Source organism: Babylonia areolata, chromosome 3 (assembly GCF_041734735.1).
Source record: "Babylonia areolata isolate BAREFJ2019XMU chromosome 3, ASM4173473v1, whole genome shotgun sequence".
Taxonomy (NCBI): Eukaryota; Metazoa; Mollusca; class Gastropoda; order Neogastropoda; family Buccinidae; genus Babylonia; species Babylonia areolata.
Window position 1 is genome coordinate 58,007,305 of NC_134878.1, and position 14,251 is coordinate 58,021,555.

At 45.6% G+C, this 14,251-nt stretch overlaps 1 protein-coding gene across 1 annotated transcript in view; it reads right to left on the reverse strand.

Annotated features, from left to right (window-relative positions):
• Nucleotides 1-720: 720 nt before the first annotated feature.
• Nucleotides 721-14,251, reverse strand: part of LOC143280154 (midnolin-like) — a 52,453-nt gene continuing 38,922 nt past the window's right edge. The window contains 5 exon segments of the mRNA XM_076584738.1: nucleotides 721-7,136; nucleotides 7,625-7,763; nucleotides 8,642-8,854; nucleotides 8,856-9,059; nucleotides 11,112-11,168. Coding sequence (XP_076440853.1) covers nucleotides 6,619-7,136; nucleotides 7,625-7,763; nucleotides 8,642-8,854; nucleotides 8,856-9,059; nucleotides 11,112-11,168 — 1,131 coding nt within the window. The 3' untranslated portion in view covers nucleotides 721-6,618.

Below are 14,251 nucleotides of genomic sequence, written 5' to 3' on the forward strand. Positions count from 1 at the left end.
TGGTTTGTTAGTAATGTCAGACTGCGCCTCTGTCTACCTGTGTGCCAGCTGACAGGGGGAGGCAATTACCAGCAATGACTTGCAGTGAGTTGTCTATCCTGGTCTTGCTTTGTGCTTTTGTTTATTGTATACTCTTTGTCAATAACTGAGTTCAGTTTCACTTTCTCAAGGAGGCGTCACTGCGTTCGGACAAATCCATACACGCTACACCACATCTGTTGAGCAGATGCCTGACCAGCAGCATAACCCAACGCGCTTAGTCAGGCCTCGAGTGCATGCTTACATATTTGTGTACCTATGAAAGTGGATTTCATTTTACGTAATTTCGCCAGAGGACAACACTCTCGTTGCCATGGGTTCTTTTTCAGTGCGCCAAGTGCGTGCTGCACACGGGACCTCGGTTTATCGTCTCATCCGAAAGACTAGACGCTCAGTTTGATTTTCCAGTCAAACTTAGGAGAAAGGGCGAGAGCGGGATTCGAACCCACACCCTCACGGACTCTCTGTATTGGCAGCTGAGCGTCTTAACCATTCTGCCACGTGTCAATAACTGAATTTATTTATTGCTAATTCTTGGAGAGAATCAAGTTTGAGGTTTGGTCAGGTGTGTGTGTGTGTTTCACAGAGCATTTGTATTTTACTGACTGTGAGAGAAAGCCGATTTCTATAATGTGTGCATTCTCTCTCTCTCTCTCTCTCAGCACTTTAGAACATCAAGCGAATTGCTTTGATTTTATTCATTCTGACAGCAACTACATTTGTATTACTGTGATAAATGTACAAAAGGTATAACAACGCCACCTGCATGATCACACAAAGCCAGTGTCAATATTTACAAGGGAAAAACAGAACATGTGTTCAAAATCAGGACTCAATCAAATACACAGGCAATGAGATTTCAGTATTGTTGGCATATTTTTACAATCAGTTTTTTTTTCTCATATGATTTTCTTCATCAATTCCTTCCCATTCTACATACAAAGTTGTTTTTAAAAAAATCATTGTTTTTCAATTTTCCACCCTTTTCATTGCTTGAATTACAAAAAAAGATTCTTGTTTCAGGATTACATTTCAAAATGGGATGAAATAGAATACACATCAGTGACATTTCAAAAGGGCAGTCTCAAACAGTACAAAACCAAACCATACAAAAAATGGCTAAATTTGTCATACAAACATTTTTTCCATTTAAAAAAAGTCGATTTTTTTCTTTTCTTTTTACTCCCCAATGAAATCTCTGTGAATAAGAGATCAAAATTAATGGATAATGAATGATGAAAATAAAAAGAGAAAAATGCATGTATCTGCTATACATAGAAAAAAAGTGTAGAAAACATTTCCAGGAAAAAGAAACAACCAAATCTTTTTTCTCCGCCCCTTTAACAAATTTGAGGAGAAATGAATGCCAAAGGACACAGGGTGTGTAAAAACAACAACAACAGCCACCAACATGAAAACAAGAAGACATGGAGGACGGGGGCGGGGTGGGGGGTGGGCGGACATGTGAAAGGGCACAAACCTGCCCCCATGTCGTCACAATTCAAAGAAACAAAAAATTCTGGCAAGCATCATATCTTGCTGACTGACAGAAAGAGAGAGCAAGAGAGACAGAGACAGACAGAGAATGGGGGGGAGGAGGAGGAGGGGGGGGGGATTACGACAACTGGTAAACGCACAAGGGAGAAAGTGGAGAGGGAGACAACAAAATGAATGATAACTCTGTGTTGTTTACCAAAGGATAATACATTAGGAGAAAACAAAACGATAACTCTGCATCATTTACCAGAGGAAAACACTCACAGGACACATTCACAAGTCTGGAAAATGTACGCAGTGTTTTCAGCACCATCACCAGACAGGGAACACTAACACAGAGAATAGAACTGTCAGTGATTTTTATTTTTTTATTTTTTAATAATATTTTTTATTTATACAGACATCAATGGCAGAATCAGAACCAACACTGACATCACTGTTTGCTGTGAACTGACAACATGGGGTGAACATGTACTGACATAGGAAAAAGGGAGACAAGTGTGTATATATCGAGTGAGGGGCACCGACCATCACTGGGAACTGATGGATTTCATCGCTGTGTCAGGAGAACAGATGGGGCGCAGAGAAAAAAAAAAAATCCACGGACATTACAGATAGCATAATTATCTAATCCCTATTCCCTGTCTCATTTCTTTCCACAGCTGTTTCAACAGGACAAGAATTTCCCACTGAGGAAAAGACCACACACTACACATACTTCTGCAGCAGAATGAACTGAAATTCACACCGCTTTCAAAGCGAAAGAGGACCATGTTGTGCGACAAAGTTAGACATGAGATGTTTGACAACAGCCAGTCACAGGTACACAGGAAGGAACACATCAGGGATGTGTCACCACTGGCACTGTGTCCCCTTGACATACACAGCAACACAGGAATACGTCTTTGGCAACAACACTAACAACACCCACATCAACAACACACCAAAGTACTTAGTTCACATCATTTATGTTGTCAGTAAGCTGTTCACACACAATGATCCACTGTAGAGTAGACAGGAAGTGAAGGGGAAGGAAAAAGGGGAAGGGGTTGGGGTGTGGGGGGTGGGGGTGGATGGTTGTGGGGGAGGAGAGCACAGTGTGTGCAGAATATGACAGATCCTGTGTGTTGTGTGCGTTGTTCCATTTTTAAAATATTCTTTAACACCTGGTCTTTTATCCCTCCGTCAACACAAATGTTGACACCCTCCGACCTGCCCAGCATGGAAAGCAGTTAGGGAGCACGAGTACCACTGACATTAAAAACAGAAGTGCTTCACCAGTGACAGAGTCATGTTCCACAATGACAACACTTGTCACAATACACCCTTTGTTGTAACGATGTCTTCTTTATTTATTATGCTAAAATCTGTGCCTGGTGGGAAGGGAACGTTGAGAAACGCAAACAAATCTTGACTGTTTCCTGCAGTTCTGTAATCCCTTTACCCAACAACTCTTCAAAAACTGCACAATATCAGTGTGCAGTAAATAGGTGTAAGACCTTACGTCTAATTCCTTCTCTTTTTTTTGTCTCTTAGCACCTCTGACAAAAATACAGTCACCCGGTAATTTCCCAAATCAACAAAACTGAAAATGTTTCGTGTTTCTAAAGTGGTTCTACGTGCACATCCAAGAGATCTGGTCAAGGATGTTTCTTTTCTTACATATGTCTGACAAGGAAAACTAGACAGATACGCTGAAGAAGACTGGGTGCACAATAATGTCCCCCTGGTCTTTTTTTTTGCCCCTTCTGACAGTACAGTGCTGGACGAAACTTGTGGATCACCATACGTCAGAAGAGATCAGTTCCAAGGTTTCATATCATGCAGAAATACATTATCCTTATATTGTACTCCAAACTTAGTCAATCTATGTAGTAAATGTGTCACACACCTTGTATACCTGTCAAGTGGAGAGAGAGAGAGAGAGAGAGAGAGAGAGAGAGAGAGAGAGAGAGAACAATTCTTTTTTTTTTTAATGAGGGAAGAGAGGGGGACAGAGAGGATGACCATGCCAGGATTCACACCAGAAATGGGAAACATGTAGGGAAGACCCAGCACACACAAGCCCTGGGCAACAAGCATAGCAGTGGAAGTATGTTGGCAACTTCATGCGTGCAGCAGCGTCCGACAAGATCAGACAATCAAAAAGAAAACCGAGAACCGGACACACAGAAGAGGGGGCGGGGTGTGTGTATGTGTGTGTGTGTGTGTGTGATCTGCATCATCCACCGCTCAACAGTCACCTGACCACCACCACCACCACGAGGTGAACAACTGGGTCAGGGTGACCTCATTCACACCTGGAGCCCTGCCCCACAGCAAAGGAACCAGCCTTGACTATTCTCTGATGAAAAAAAAAAGAACATAAAAATATATATTAAAAAAAAAAAAGTCAGGAGACTGCTGCACAGAAAGCAGCAAACATCGATTCTGATCTCACTGACCCACGGTGCTCCAGTCAACACTTTTCTCCCCACAATTCACACTGCATTTGCCCTCACTGCACTCTGTCTGCCTCATCACCACCACCACACCAAGACTACACACACACCTCACTCCCGTGAACATGGAACAAACTATACTGGCCTTTCAAAAAACAGTGCTCACTCACTACATGCACACACGGCATGTGCTGTTGGAGTGACACTTTTTGTAGTACATGCATCATTATATCACAAGTGTTGAAAGCCATAAACTGTAAGCATAAAAAAGAAAGCTGGTTCCATAAAAAAAACAACAACAAAAAAACACACCCAAACCCACAGTGAATTTGATTCATGTGTTAGCACAGCAGCACAACATAACATAGCTATTTGTTTATGTCTTGTTTGTGGGATTATGTCTGTGTGATACTCCGGAAAAAGGAGTGTGTGTGTGTGTGTGAGTGTGTGAGAGTGTGTGTGTGTGTATGTGTCAGTGCATGTGTGTGTGTGTGTGTGTGTGTGTGTGTGTGTGTGTGTGTGTGTATGTACATGAGGCACACACACACCAGAGAGGGTGTATGTATGGCAGAACAGGGAGAACAGAGAGAGGCATTCCAGAGAGTGGAGGGGAGGACACAGTGATCCAATGACCTTGAACAACAGGGGGAGATAACAGGGCTGATCGAAAATCCATGGACTTTTTTTTAGACAAGTCAGGATCCGCGAGAATTAATGTACAGGACAACAAACTTTGTGACTGCACCTCCGCACTCACACCCAGGGGTGCACATGCACCAGTGCAGTACACAGACCACTGACACTCACTCCCAGGGGTGCACATGCACCAGTGCAGTACACAGACCTCTGACACTCCCTCTCAGAGGTGCATGTCAACAATCAGGCTGTGCACATCAACACAACACACCACAACAATGGGAGCCAGTAGTGAGCAACCCCCCCAAAAAAAAACAACAAAAAAACACCAGTGAAACAAACAAAAAGTTCTACACACCTTTCCCCAAAAGAACCACACAGACAAAGCCCATCACCATTCACCATCACAGCCAATAAAGCCTCACTGACTGAGCTGATAACGTCTATAGACAAACTTTCAGTGTGTTAAACACAGTCCAGTTTGACATGGCAGTTTTGGCATTGTGTCAGATGACTGACTGACTGTTCAAAAAAATTGTGTGTTGAGTTTCCATGCTATGATTCCATTATGCATACAGGATTTTCTCAAATTGTACATTGTTTGCAAGTATAATTCAAATCATATTTGTCCCCGTATTTTGGAATTGGGAGAAAAAAGTTTTTTTTGTGGTTCAAAGATACATTTCTAGTCTACAGCAAAACCAGAGTATAGTCCATGTAATAGAAAAATATTTATCTTTTGAAAATAATAACCCATCACAAAATTTAAACTACTTCCATTACATTTTCAATACAATGTAATTCAAAAGTCATTGAATGCTTCCAGTGTATGCATATAATATCAATGAAAAATTTATTTTTAAAAATGGAAAAGGAAGTGGTTTCAAATTCCAAATATTCAAAACATTGCGACAAATACCAACTCCATACAAACACCGTCTACTTTGTCTGACACATCTGTTGCAATTATTTCACAGAATCAGAGCTCTCTTCAATTCAGTGTGTGTGTGTGTGTGTGTGTGTGTAGCAGTTGTGGTACTTTCATTTATTATGACATTATGATATAAGTGTACAGGTGTGAGCATGTTCATGAGTGCATGTTTATGTTCATGTATGTGAGAGAGAGAGACGAGAGAGAGAATGAGAGAATGTTAAATGCACCAGACAACTAATGTCTTTTGCATTCTCATCATGACTCAAGTCTCCTCCATTCTGTGAATTGCTACAGATGATGACAAATGGCAAAACTACATCCAAAGATACACATGACAAGACCCACACAGCTCCTGATGCGACAAACGACCAGCACCAAAACCAAACCCTCCACCGAAGGGATGGGTGGGGGGAGGTGGAAAAACCAAGAAAAAGGAAGAGGAAGTCCACTGTGCAAGGGGAGGGAACACTTGACATCAAAAAAGTTGCATCACCACTGACAGGGAGGTTGGGGGTGGAGGGTTTGGGGGGGGGGGGGAAGGAAAAAGGGGGACTTCACCCTGCAAATCCTCTCCGCCCCTTGTGTGACAGGGGAGAGAAGAAAGTACCAGCACGGCGGCCTTAGCTGTGCGCCTCGACTCCTGAACTACCACACCACCAGCACCACAAGGACAATACCAAACGGGACAAGGCGCCAACAGCAAACCAACCAACCAACAGCCAACCAACCCTCCTACAACAACACCAAGCCACCACGTCACCAACACAGCAAAAAAATGCGACACAGCTGGCAACCAACCTCCTCCCCTTAACAAATGCTCTCCCCTTGCCACTTGCCACCTGACCTCTCCTCCTCCTGATAAGGCCACCAACAGCTTGTCTTGCCGAGCTCGTCAGCAAGCAGCCAGGAGGCTGGCACCTTATTGCTGGAACAAGGACGCCTCCAAACAAAGAAGCCTGACAGCCAGTCTCCGGCCTCAACCAAGCCTCTATGGGCAGAGGCAGGACAAAAAAAAGGGGACAAAACTGACCCCAACGATCTCCAAGCCGGGACAACTCCCCCCTATCTCCTTCATACAGCCACTGTCTCCTGCTCCATGTTGGGCTTGCGGTAGTTAGCCGTCTCCAGGTTCTCTCCGTGGCCGGTACCGGAGGGACTGCCTGCGGTGGTGGAGGAGGTGTGAGCATCGGCGGCGGTAGTGGGAGGGAAGGGGAAGGAGGTGGTGGTGGTCTGTGACAGGGCCGGGGGGGTGCAGAGGCATGGGGCCGATGAAGAGGGGTAGGGCCGGTGGCTGAGGCGGCGAGTCAGGCGGCGCTGGCGTCTCTGCTCCAGCATCCTCTGCACGAACTGGACCTTGTGGCGCATGGCCACGTTCTCCCCACTGCTGCTCAGCGGGGAGGGAGGGGTGGTGGTGGTCGGGGGAGGCCTGGAGTAAGGGAAGGAGGAGGAGGAGGAGGAGGGGGAGGGGGAGGTGGGGGCGAGGTGGGAGGAGGGCCGGGCCAGCAGCAGGTCGTGCAGGATGTGCAGGATGGTGTTGACGTCACGCCTTGGCTGCCCGCTCCTGTCCTGCAGGCGGGGGTCCAGGGTGCCTGTGACAGGACAGGTGGTCGTGTGCTGCCATTAGTATACATTGTCACTGTGTGCATCATCACTGTACCCCGCCTGTCGCAGGTGTCATGTGTCTTTCTTATGCAATCATCACTTTATGCATCATCACTGTATACATCATCTCTGTACCGCCTGTCGCAGGTGTCATGTGTCTTTCTTATGCATCATCACTGTATTCATCATCATCACTGTATGCATCATCACTGTATACATCATCACTGTATGCATCATCACTGTATGCATCATCACTCAGTGTACAGCCTGTCACAGCTGTCATGTGCCATTATTATACATCATCCATGAACGCATGTCATATTTTGGAAGATATTTCTGAAGAAATATAACAGTTGGAAAGAATAGTAACCACAAAAAAAAAAAAAAAAAAAAAAAAAAAGAAAAAAAGAAAGAAAATCACAGAAACCAGAAGACAAGAAGAAGAAAGAAATGAGTGAAGACAGCTGTCAATTACCAGAGAAGGTGCCGGAATACATGCCCCGCCCCATGTGTTGCATGGAGTCAATGACAGCGCCGGGACTGGGAGGGGGTGAGGGAGGGGGAGTGAGAGGCATTGACGGCACAGCCTGCGTTCGTTGAGCTCCGGCCTGCAGCTGGAAATAGGGGGAAAAAAAAAAAAAAATCAGGCATGGGTCACATGGGGGCTCTGTGGCTCTGTGAGGCCTGCCTGAGAAAGTCCTTGTGCACACACACACACACACACACACACACACACGCGCGCGCGCGCAAACACACACATGCACACACACACACACACGCACACACACATGCACACACACACACACATGCACACACACAAATCTACAAATGTTTGATAACTGTCTGAAGATGTGAATGCATGTACACACACACACACACACACTTGACAAGGGCTTTTTTTTTGACAAATTGCATTGTATTGTATTGCTTTTTGTCACAGAATATTTTCTGTGTGAAATAGGGGATGCACATTGCCACAGCACGAACAGCTCCACCCCTATACAGTCTCCTTTTTTTTTTTTTTTTTCTGTTTTGCAAGTGTATTTGTTTTTACTATCAAAGTGGATTTTTGTTGCCATAGGTTCTTTTACACACTGCTAAGTGCATGCTGCTTACGAGACCTTTGATTATTGTTGCCTCATCCAAAAGACTAGCACCAAACCAGCACTCAAGGTCTTGTGGATGAAGGAGTAAAAACAAAAAAAAAAAACAAAACAAAACAAAAAATCATGTCCATAATTATGGGATTAGAACCCTTCAGCACTTGCTCCTTTGTCGGGCATGTCATCACTCGGCCACGCATCCCTCCACCACGTTTTTATTTTAACAAGTGTGTGTGTGTGTGTGTGTGTGTGTGTGGATAAACACATGGTGTTTAAGGTGGTCAGGGCTAGATAGAAAATCAAATATGCATTGCTACATACGGTATGATCATCATCATCACACATACACACACACACACACAGACACAAAGGCATGTGGAGGAGCTCACAGCTTGCTGGGTGAGGTGGGTCAGCTCCTTCAGCTTCTCCGTCAGGTTGTGGCTGGCCTGCAGCAGGGACACGGGGTCCACAGGGGGTGCCACCGTGGGCCGCACATTGCCCCCTGCTGCTGCCGCCGCCGCCCCCACCTGAGGGGAGGCCCCATGAGGGGGAGCAGCGGAGGGGGTAGGGGTAGGGGTAGGGGTGGGCGAGGATAATGGTGGTTGTGGTTGTGGTTGTAGTTGTGGTTGTGGGGGTGGGGATGGGGAGGTCATGGTGGGGGTGGAAGGGGGCGTGGGCTGCAGGGACAGGGAGCGGGAGGCAGGGGGAGGAAGGGGAGGTAGACAGCTGGAGCTGGACGAACATGAGGTGCTCCCCTAGGCGGATGGCCAGAGTCAGGGGGGCCCTGCCCGACAGGAAGTCGTGGATCTGCACACAGCCAAACACACACACACACAGTTACACAGCAACCATTTACTGCTGTCCCTCTGCCAGCAACACCTGACACACACAACAGCTGAAGGAGGAATCTTCACACTGACACACACACAACTATTACCTGTCATCCCTCTGCCGACAACACCTGGCCTCACAACAGCCAGAAGGAGGAGAAGAACTCAAAGACCCTGAAGCACACCAGGGGTTACAACTACCATTCAGAGACTAGCACAACAACCATTACTTTTTTTTTTTTTTTGTGCTGCCGAATCATCTGCGCTGTTTCAGTGGCATTACTCCCATGTCAATCATTCCGAGTCCGCAACAACTGTTACTGCCATCCCTCTGCTGACAACACCTGGCCGCACAACAGCTGAAGAAGGAGAAGAACTTCAGGCCAGGGGTACGACTGGCATTCACAGACTGGCCCCAAAGGGACTTCTTCTTCTTCTGCGTTCACTCGTATGCACACTAGTGGGTTTTTACGTGTATGACCGTTTTTAACCCGCCATGTAGGCAGCCATACTCCGTTTTCGGGGGTGTGCATGCTGGGTATGTTCTTGTTTCCATAACCCACTGAACGCTGACATGGATTACAGGATCTTTAACGTGCGTATTTGATCTTCTGCTTGCATACACACACGAATCGTAAAAATCTCCACCCTTTATCCACCAGGCGCCGTCACCGTGATTCGAACCCAGAACCCTCAGATTGAAAGTCCAATGCTTTAACCATTCGGCTATTGCGCCCGTCACCCCAAAGGGACAAGAGTGGTGGAGTGAGAAAAATCAAGGACACAAAAACCATGCCGAAACAAGGTCTCGAACCCCTGATGACTGATGTTGAACACTGGGTCACAAAGTCCAACAACACCCCTAACCGATTCGGCCATGATGCCAGAGAAGTAAGAAGAGTGGAAAAAAAAAAAGAAACACTGACACAAATCGTTTACTGCAAATGTAGTAGTTATTATTTATTCTTTTTTTAATTTTTTTTTAGAAACATTATTATGGAATGATATTTCTTCAGTGCATAACTGTAGAGCACTACGCGCTTACAGTTTCGTGGAGGTGTGAAAGCGTGCGGACTAATCCATACACGCTGCACAGTTGCTTCTTCTTTCTTTATGACATCACAACACACACACACACACAAATCTGAAACAGGTGCCTGACATGGACATGAACCCAATGCCTCCAGAGCCTACTTAAAAACAACGATAATAAACACAACCACACAGCAACAAAGTCTTGGCATTGTGTGTATTGTGATGTCAACACACAAGGAAGACAAAAAACTAAAGTTTATAAAAAAACCTTTTGGGTGGTAGTTGAATCCTCTTTGTTTTTACACGACGTTTCGGACCATAGGCCCGTTGTCAAGTGATGAGAAGAGGACAGTGTGAATAGGAAAGCCTATGTGAGGAAAGGGTGATGACATCTCACTACTTTCTGTTTTGATGGGCCATGCACACTAAACATTTGCTGATCACCATTCAGTGCAATACATACTCACTCACACACACACACACACACAAAATTGCATACACATATATACTGCTTCTAAAAAGAGGGATAGGAGGTAAAGAAAGAATAAGGACAGAGAGATCAAGGCAGAAGGGCCCAGGCGCTAGACGTCACAAGGAAGAATGAATGAGTGTATCAACAGAATCTAACAACTATCATTTGAAGGTACCATCATGCTGTACGTACAAAACATTGTAAATATTTTCCTGTCTGTTCTCTCACTTTTGGACTGAACACACTTTGTTGGAAAATAACTTTCTGTAGTTGTTTCCACCACACCATTGAGGTTGAGTGTGATGGTGAGCTACAGACAAAGGCAAGGGCAACAACTGGTGTCAACTTCTTTCTGCACTGAGAATTTCAGAGGGTATTTCCCCCTGAATTGGCCACTGCTTGCCCCATATCTTTTGCCATGCTCTCTCTCTCTCTCTCTCTCTCTCACACACACACACACACAATTACAGCACACAGTGACACACACACACAGTGACACACACACACACACACTGTACCTACCTGAGCCTGTGACAGGTTTTTCAGGGCTTGAACCACACTGTGCTCAGCACGGGATGGCTGGAACACACACACACAAAAAACACTTCATCATCATGCTACCTTCCTTTCTCTCTCTCTCTCCTGTGTGTGTGTGTGTGTGTGCATGCGTGCGTGTGTGTGTGTGTGTGTGTGTGTGTGTGAGAAAGCATGTGAATTTTGGCTTTTAAACAAAAATCTTAATAAATGAATATTCTGCACCATGCATTGCCAGTTATTTCATGTTTGTTTCTGAGTTTTTATGTAAAAAGTTCTGGTTTTCCATGATGACAAACAATTTTTAACTTTAACTCATGCTGATATCATCATTCTGATGGACCTAAATGTTGGTAAATCTCCAGTGTTAACATTAGTTTCTCTCCGCCCCGACCCCCCACCCCCTCTCCCACCATCCCTTCAAGATTTTCCTAGTAGAGCGCAGTTTATTGACCTATAATTGACTGACGGCCTTGAGGCTGAGTTGTTCATGGCTGGGGGGGGTCATGGTTCAGTGAAGATGGTGGGGTTTTTTTGGGTTTTTTTTTTTCCATGGGAGTGAATCATGAAGTCACTCTCCCAAAACTGCTGTCCGATTTCCACATCGCCTGGTAGCATTTGTGCACAGTTATGCCCCCCCCACCACCCCATCCCTGCCCCGTGCCCTCAACCCCAGCGTCTAGCCACCATGGCGACAGGTAAACATCAACATTGCCAGTGTTGGCCAACAATCATGACCAGGTGACAGGGAAACAGATCCTGGTAAAAAGACCTCTCGTCACAGAGCGGCACAGGTTGCGAAACTCCCCCCCAGACCTCCTAATTGGGGCGGCGGTGGTATCGTAACTGGAGCACCAGGGAAGAAAAGTCAATGGCAGCATTGCAACACTACGCAACTATGTGCCCCCCCCCGCCCCCCACCCCTCCCCCCATCCCGCTTTCCCCCATCCCCTGTGCAGGGAAGTCAGCTCACTTCGCCTTTTGTTCACGGCTGATCAGACGGAAAGACCACAACATTGAGCACTTAACAGCCCTTTCTTTCCTCAGTGCATGCGTACTTCTGGGACATTACATACTGGACAAGTGCACAGCCTCAGACAATTACCACAGCCGGGGCATGGGCATGTTTGGACCACAACCACACTCACATAATTTAGGCTGATAATTTACCACAGGATATGTTGAGACCACACCCACAGTCAAATCTTGGCTGCTCTTTCTGGGAAAAGCTTGTCAACACATTCTACTAGGAAAAGCTGGTCAGCACATTCTACCAGGAAAAGCTTGTACGAAAAGCTTGTCAAAATGTTCTACGAGGAAAAGCTTGTCAGCACATTCTATGCACACACACACACACACACACACACAATTTTTTACTGCTTGGTTACTCAGTGGATATAAAAAAATAAACATATCTTTTAATAGTAAAATACATTTATATAGCTGTTTCATCAAACCAGAATACACCATTTTGCCAGGGAAAGTACAACAGGGAAAGTACTACTGCTGCCTTTTTGTTGTTTTTTTTCTCTCTTTTGCATGAAACACATGTATGCTGCATGCTCAGTAATCTCATTCGGAGGACCCTCACCCATATCATCATCATCGCTCATGTACAATGAAGCCACAGAGCTGGGACCTTCTTGCTTTCTAAAGGCTGGTTCATTAATCCACTCCCGTCTGCACAGATGTACTCATGTACTCGCGCAGTCACCTGACTGAGGAAACAGTGTACAGTGCATGTGTACCGCAGACAGCCCGTGAGTCACCATGGACACATGTTTATATAACAGTGAACCACCACACTTCAGTGCTCTCATGCTGGCTGACATGATCCACATCAGTGTGGGCCACGCCGCACCGCACCGCACCACACCGCGACTGTCAAGGGACGACATAGAGGGGATCTCTTCCAAATAAGGGCTCTGTTCAATCCTCCGTCATCTCCCCTCCCACCCCCACCCCCACCCCGAGGGATGAGCTGTCATCATGCCCCACAACGTTCAACTCATGCAGTGATACAGCCTGCAGGGGACATGTTTTGTGCATTCGCCTGTGACTATTCAAACGTCTTGTCATTTGTCTACAGGGCCTGTAAAATAAACCCCATTCATCAATGATGGGAAGCGAATGGTGTTTTTTTTGTTGTTGTTTGTTTGTTTCTTTTTGTTGTTGTTGTTTAATTATGTTCCGTTTGTTTGGCAGCTAAGCTACACACTGCCGGCACTTTTAAGTGATGTGGAACTCTGCTGTGCACACACACACACACACACACACACGATGACTGTGGAAGTACTGTTTACATGTTACTAAGCAACTGCGCACGTGTGAGTGTAAAGAGCTCCCTCCTCCTTGACCAAGTAAATCACCAGGCTAAACCAGTGGTACACACAATGTTGTGAAATGACACATACCAGTCTTCCAAAAACGTTGAACAGGGCTGTGAGTGTGGTGAATGCCACATCAAGCCACAACTTTCACATGTCCTGACTGGTTGTGGACGTAGTTCTGTTAACAATATAACCAACTCAACGTGGTTCTCACAACGCGGTCTTGTTATCAAGACAACCATTGACGGGCTGGTTGTTAACGTTGTGCTGCTGTCTATGATTCAACATTACCACAGAGATAACAAAGACCACAAAGCCTTACTAGAAAAGTAAAGTAGGTCACATCCATAACACAGAAGTCGGTGAAGTGATATACCGATTTAAAAAAAAAAAAAAAAAAAAAAGAAGAAAAAGAAAAAAAAAGAAAAGTTTTAATTCAAATGTGAATATTGTACAGGCACACACTTGCTCCACCACATTTTCAGACACACACACACGTGTGTGTGTGTGTGTGTGTGTGTGTGTGTGTGTGATGTGTGTATGAGGCACAGAGAGAGAGAGGGATATGACGAAGGTCAAAGCAAGGGTGAAAACAGGTCGACCTTCCTTAAAGTGCGGTGGATCAACAAAGAACCTCAACCAACAAACAACAAGAAAGCATGATATGACCGACAAAATGGGAGTGAAACTGGGGATGGGGTGGTAGGCGGGGGGATGGGGGTGGGGTGTGTGTCTCTAGTTAAAGGGAGTGGAAAATGGTGGTTGGGGGGTGGGGTTAGAGGAAGTGCAGTCCTGGCC